At 36.8% G+C, this 7040-nt stretch overlaps 1 protein-coding gene across 1 annotated transcript in view; it reads left to right on the top strand.

Moving 5' to 3' along the window:
• Positions 1 to 5303, top strand: part of SLC39A6 (solute carrier family 39 (zinc transporter), member 6) — a 20252-nt gene extending 14949 nt beyond the window's left edge. Inside the window, exons 2-5 of the mRNA XM_012656581.1 lie at positions 391 to 768; positions 2077 to 2157; positions 3294 to 3484; positions 4397 to 5303. Of these exons, the coding sequence (XP_012512035.1) occupies positions 391 to 768; positions 2077 to 2157; positions 3294 to 3484; positions 4397 to 4549 (803 nt within the window). The 3' untranslated portion in view covers positions 4550 to 5303. The remainder of the gene's footprint in view (positions 1 to 390; positions 769 to 2076; positions 2158 to 3293; positions 3485 to 4396) is intronic.
• The last annotated feature ends 1737 nt before the right edge of the window (positions 5304 to 7040 follow it).

Here is a 7040-nt window from a genome sequence, read left to right as displayed (position 1 = left end):
CGGGAGGCTGAGGCAGGAGGATCGCTTGAGCCCAGGGGTTTGAGGTTGCTGTGAGCTAGGATGATGCCACGGCACTCTAGCCCAGGCAACACAGTGAGACTCTGTCTCAAAAAAAAAAAAAACAGTCTAAGCGACAGAGCAAGACCCCGTCTCTAAATAAATAAGCGATAAAATTCATTCTTAATATTTGAAAACATTCATTTTCTAAAGTTCACTAAAGCCTATTGATAGTTTTCATCAATAAATACTCTAATGTTTAGTTCTGTGGATATGAAAGAGCTATGATGCTTTAACATCTTTTGTTGACTTTGTCAGTGGGAACGTTTGAAATGCGTCCAAGTACATTAACAAAGCCTTCTTTGTCCCAATGTCTTCTATGTTTATTCCTAGGACCTGAAGGGTATTTACGAACAGACTTACAAGAGCCCTCCCACTTTGATTCTCAACAGCCGGCTATCTTAGAAGAAGAAGAAGTCATGATAGCTCATGCTCATCCACAAGAAGTCTACAATGAATATGTACCCAGAGGGTGCAAGAACAAATGCCATTCACATTTCCATGATACGCTCGGCCAGTCAGACGATCTCATCCACCATCATCATGACTACCATCATATTCTCCATCACCACCACCACCAAAACCACCACCCTCACAGTCACAGTCAGCGCTACTCTCGGGAGGAGCTAAAAGATGCTGGCATTGCCACATTGGCCTGGATGGTGATAATGGGTGATGGCCTGCATAATTTCAGCGATGGCCTAGCAATTGGTATACATCTATATATTTGTTCCTTGTTGGTTGACCCTGAAAATGTCACATGAAACAGCCAGTCAAAATTTTAAAAGAATAGGTTACACCAGCTACACCCAGCTAATTTTTTCTATTTTTGGTAGAGACAGGATCTCACTCTTGCTCAGGCTGATCTCAAACTCCTGACCTCAAGTAATCCTCCCTCCTCAGCCACCCAGAGTGCCAGGATTACAGGTGTGAGCCACTGCACCTGGCCTTCAAATTGTTACTTCTTCTTTTACTACTTTGACAATGAAGTACTTAATAAATATTAAATACAATTAAATGCTAGGAACTGTGCCTAGCCTATTACCTAGGTTGTAACTATCAAAAGTTTTCTTAATTTGCAAGGTTTTAAGATCAGGCTTTAACTTTTATTAAGCATCTGTGAGATTTTTCCTCCCCTATATATCAAAGGTCCCTTATCAATAATATAAATAATTTTTATTAAGGTAAAATGATCTTTTTCATCATCTTTTGTTTTATGCTAAAGAAATCTCCATACATCTGATAAGACCAATTATCAATCTCTATCCAAAGAAGAATTACAGAATTTTTGCTATTGTTGTACCACAATAAGTATTGGGAATACTTATAAATTTTAGTAATTTAGTGCTAGAAGGAACCATGGAAGTAATTACAAATGAGGGAGCTGAGACATGGAAACGTGGAGCCACCTTCCACCTTGGCAGTGCTGTTTTATAGCCAGGCTGAAAGGAGCTCCAGCCTTGGCTCCCTGAGAGTCAGATGCTCTTCCTCCTATATTGTGCGCAGCATAAGCATTCAAAGGAGGAATGTCCAAATGCACAGTCGTGGTTTATAATCAACTGATTGTATAATGCGTTAGCTTTTTAAAAGGGGAGGAGCTATTTATAGTCTCCTTATAAGATAGAGAATGAATGTAAACAAGTCTAATTACATAGTGAATTCCTCCTAGACAAGTGAAACATATTTATACTCTAGACAGCTGAATTTTTTTCTAAATCTTTTAAACAGTTACTTTATTTTCTTGAATAAGTGTTTTATATGGTAGCAGTTACTTCCCAGATTTGTATAAGATCATCTACTCACTCTAAGGCATACCTGCTTGTGCTCCTTTGGGAAATTTAGACCTAATCAAGTGTAATCTAAGATTTCTTACAAAAAAGATACAGAGTTGCATTGGGAAAATTCTGTACATTCACAGCCAAAATATAGTTTATTCCTTCTAACTCATTTTGTATGCTAATAAGATTTAAAAATACACAAAATAATGTAGCCAAATATTTCTGATTGATTTTTACACAGGTGCTGCTTTTACTGAAGGTTTATCAAGTGGTTTAAGTACTTCTGTTGCTGTGTTTTGTCACGAGTTGCCTCATGAATTAGGTAAAAGAAATACATAAAATGTATTTGCCAGGTGGGGGGAACATCCTAGTGTCACTGGCTTTTGCTAATAATAGTTCCAGCAAGCGTCTTCATAACTTCCATGCCTTGTCGTAAGTCTGCTAACCTAGCTGGCTTTCTTTTCTTACTGAGCACAAGTTTGTTTCCAGCTAGAATTCTGACCCCACAGATATGAGTACACAGTTCCCTATGTGGGGTTGCCAAAGAGGTACCTGGGGCCACTGTGTCACCTTCTTTCCCCTACCAAGTATCTTTCTATGCCAGCATACTGGTGACATGAGTGATCATCTTCACATACACATTGCAGATAAGACTGTAGGAAACAAAGGAATCATCTTCCATTAACAGAAAGAAGTTAGGAAAAAAATCTCACTGGAGCTGAAGAAAAGGGAAGTTGATTAATTGTGTTTTGAATATTGTTCTTCTTTGTCACTAGGACTTAAAACCTTCCCGAATTGTCCTGGATACCAGTTCACATCCTTGTTTTTCTTCTTATGGAGACCTATTCACACACCAATTCTCACCCAACACCATTCTCACTTCTATTATTTGCCAGGTGTTCAGCCATTCAGAAGGCCTCCCATTTGCCTCCTCAATGGTTCTCATCCTCACCATGTAATTTACGTTCCCCATTCCAGATTTTTCATGCCACTTGAAGCCTCTCTCAACTATTTCCATCTTCATGTATCTCTTTTCTTCTCTTATAACTGTAACATTAGACTCATTAGCTCTCAATTCTATATTGCCTTTTAATTTACTCGTCATTTCATGTGTGTTCTCCACCTTCTTCTCCCTTCTTTGTGACCAGTTATAAGCTCCTTGAAGCCAGTGCAAGAGCACAATAGTAAATTTGGGGTATTTATAATTCATTGACAAAGTGTGTAAGCCTTAAGAAAACTTTGGCTAAAGGATACCTTAGTTTATAGAGCTGTTAGAGTACTTTACTGATTAACACTGCTTTAGCCCTGGGCCCTGGGTAATTCTTAATTTTGCTTTTTTTTTCCTCTCTCAAAAAAAATTGGAGAATTTTCTTAAAACTTAGAATTCTCTTGGGTATGTGTCTTAAAACTGATTTTTCAATTAATTACTTTTTCCTCCTCTTTTGTTTTTTGTTAAAGGTGACTTTGCCGTTTTACTAAAGGCTGGCATGACTGTTAAACAGGCTGTCCTTTATAATGCTTTGTCAGCCATGCTGGCATATCTAGGAATGGCAACAGGCATCTTCATTGGTCATTATGCTGAAAATGTTTCCATGTGGATATTTGCACTTACTGCTGGCTTATTCATGTATGTTGCTCTGGTTGATATGGTAAGTTTTTAAAAAGTCAAATTACATTATTGGCTAATAATAAAATAGAGAAAACATTCAGTAAAACCTCATTTTAAAAAAAGGTTTTAGATTAAATGCGGTAGTGATGAGATGTGATTCTGTATTCCAAAAGGTGGTGTGTAAGGTACACAGTTCCCTATGTGCAGTCCTTTAAGAGTATACTTTTTTGGATTGTTAATTACAAGCACACCTTTATCCTGCCTAATGTGTATCAGGATGCACAAATATATCTTACCCCTTCCGATGTACCTCTTTATTTTTATTTATTTATTTTTTAATAATTTCCTGATCCATAGGAACTGTGAGATGACGTATCTTTCTAGAGAAGAATCTCAGTAGTCATACATTGAATAGTCTATAGATCTGTAGAAAACCTAGCACAGGCTACATATTGTTGGCATGCTGTGTACTTCAGAATGCTTAGAATTTCCTTATTAATCAACAAAGGAGTCATAGCTTTTTATCACCAAAGTCCTCAAAACAATCCCAGCCGATCTTACGGCTAAAAGTATATTTTATAGTATAAGGTTTTCTATGTCTGAACTGAAAGTGAGCCACATGTTATATTCAGTTCAGTTATGCCGGCAGTGACTAAAGCAGGAAAATCAGTATAACTTTTCATTTAACAATGGAACAAACTGAACCACTACAAATTTTTTATCGCTCAGAACATCATGAATAATCATTGTTCATTAAACTGCTAGGAAATTCTGTGTGATATTATTAGGTAGAGTCAGTTTGTACGTGTCATGTTTTTAAGGAATTGACCCATAGTATACCCAGCTACCTAATAAGATAGTATACTGTCCTACAAATTCTTCTAAAAACTAATATAATTCTGAAAACTTAAATGTTACTCTCTCCCCTCCCCTGCCTCTTTTTTTCTTTAAGGTACCTGAAATGCTGCACAATGATGCTAGTGACCATGGATGTAGCCGCTGGGGATATTTCTTTTTACAGAATGCTGGGATACTTTTGGGTTTTGGAATTATGTTACTTATTTCCGTATTTGAACATAAAATTGTGTTTCGTATAAATTTCTAGTTAGGGTATAAATGCTAGAGTAGCTTAAAAAATTGTTGTCATAGTTTCAGTAGGTCATAGGGAGATGAGTTTGTATGCTGTGATATGCAGCATTTAAAGTTAGTGGATTTTGTGATTTTTGTATTGAATATTGCCATCTGTTATAAAGTCAATTGTGGTAACATAAAGGTACGTTTTAATATTTAAGTTATTGTATTTTGGAAATATAAGCTATATGTGCAATTCACCATTACCAATCTGTTGTATAAACAAGGGATTTGGCATGACATGTTCTGTATATTTCAGGAAAAATGTCCTTAAAACCTTTTCTGGAACTAATTTAACACAGTAATTCTCATGCTAGACTTTAGGCTGCTGAAGAACTGCTGGTGTTTAGGAGTAAGAATGTGCATGAAGCCTAAGATACCAATAAAGCTTGTACTGAATTTAAGCTAAGAAATAAGGAAGAAAACAGAAGAATCTGAGCATTGAGGAGATAGAGATTTCTTATAAAATCACAAAGTTTGTTATAAATTAGAGGAGGGAAATTTAGATTTAAATTTAAAAAGGCAGATTTAGTATAGAGTACATTCAGAAACATTTCTTGTCAGAGTATTAATGTTCTTGTAAAAACACAGCACTTGTCATATACTAATTTAGTTGTACATTTAGCTTTGTATAATACATAAGTCTAAATATATTTAATGAATTCAAACAATATATCACTTGACCAAGAAATTGGAATTTTTAAATATTTGTGCGGAGATACACCAGATGAGTATAGTGAGTAATTTTATGTATCACCAGAAGACTTGGTTATTGCCAAGCTATGAATCACCAGAAGTTATATGAGTGGATGTTCTGGTTATCTGGTTTGCCAAATGTCAAGAGTACTACAACTTCGATATATGTGAAGATGTGAAAACCATACTGAGTGTAATTTGACTTCTTAGATTCAGAAAGTACTGTGGTATCTTTCAGTGCTCCAGTGTTGTCGTTGTGAGCAGTTGTCATTTTATATACGGTACTGTAGACGTACTAGGTCTATCTGTGACATTCTCTAGATGTTTCTTTTTTACAGAATAAATTCCTCTTGTCAGCTCAATGTCAGATGTCTGATTTTCTTTTTTTAAGTGTAGAGTTCAGTAGTTTTAAGTATATTCACAATGTTGTGCAATGATCTCCAGAACTTTTTCATCTTGGAAAACTGAAATTCTGTACCCATTAAACAACTCCCCATTTCCCCTGAGCCCCTGGGAACTACCATTCTACTTTGTGTTTCTATAAAATCGAGGTGTCTGATTTTTAAAATTACAATCCAGATTATAGTATACTAATCAGTTTAGTTATATTTATTGAGTAGGCTTATTCAATTTTAAAACTCTTTATTACAAAGGGCACTTCAAAAAATATTGGTCCGCAGTTTGTTCCTAGCTGTCCTTAACTTTTGTTTTTAAACAACCATGGACTAAAGCTGGAGAAGAAGCATTAATACTCTAAATTCTAAGAGAATCAGTGTTTTGATTTAGGATCTTTAAGATGGAGAGCACCTCTTCGATGATTAAGAGAGACACAAGATGGAAGTAAAATATTTTATTATTAATACTTACAGGCCTAGGGGGGTGGTACACAGCACATCTGGAGGTTACAGACGCAGAAGTCAGGGAACACACGCAGAGAGAGAGGGAGGCACCTGTGATCCAGTGCCTTTATTGGGTCTAGGGTGTTATCCACACAGATTTCCCACAGGGAGTTTTCATTAATTGGTTTAAAGCAAGGAGGCACGAGTTCCAAGAGACTGAGAGGCAGTGGCATGTCTGCATAGTTAATGTGGGGTGTGAGTGTCAGCCAGGCCGGTCATGCAGGCTGCATCTAGCTGTCCCATAGTGAAGGGAGCAGTTTTGTAAGTAGATTCTAGCGATTGTAAAAGCAACCTATGTATTTGAGAACTTTGATATGGATTAATTTTGAGGGAAGATACAAAATGTTCACTCAATAAAAACCAATAACTTAAAATGATCACCATATCCAAATTCTCCCATCCCCCAACACAAGGCCCAGTTTACTGTTTTGCCAAAACTTCAAGACAAAAATCCCTAGTTTATCCAAATAGTTTCTAATATTAAAAAGGGAAAGTTCATAATGTTAATTAGTCTGGTGTAACCTTGATACCAAAACCATGTTGGGAAAGGCAATTTGCTTTGGACCCTAAGAGTCCCTGCACATTCTTGCTAGATTTGTCAAGGACCATTCTTTCCCTGGGCTCTTTATCAGTGAGCAAGCCCTTGTATAAAAGAGGTAGATTCACCAGGCCCAGTGTTTCTCAACTGCTACATAAACTCACTGCATGTGCAGCACCTACCTAGAACTTTTCACTTTGCTCCTGTGGGACTTGGGGGTCAAGGGGACCTGATGCAAATGATGTTTATGCTGTGAGCAATAAAGTCCTTTGTGACCCAGGAGTCTCATGTCTTCCGCCAGCATCCAAGAAACAGTAACAAACTAACCTGCA

Source organism: Propithecus coquereli, unplaced genomic scaffold, assembly GCF_000956105.1.
Source record: "Propithecus coquereli isolate 6110/MARCELLA unplaced genomic scaffold, Pcoq_1.0 Scaffold51, whole genome shotgun sequence".
Lineage (NCBI taxonomy): Eukaryota > Metazoa > Chordata > Mammalia > Primates > Indriidae > Propithecus > Propithecus coquereli.
This window is presented reverse-complemented; position numbering and strand designations above follow the sequence as displayed.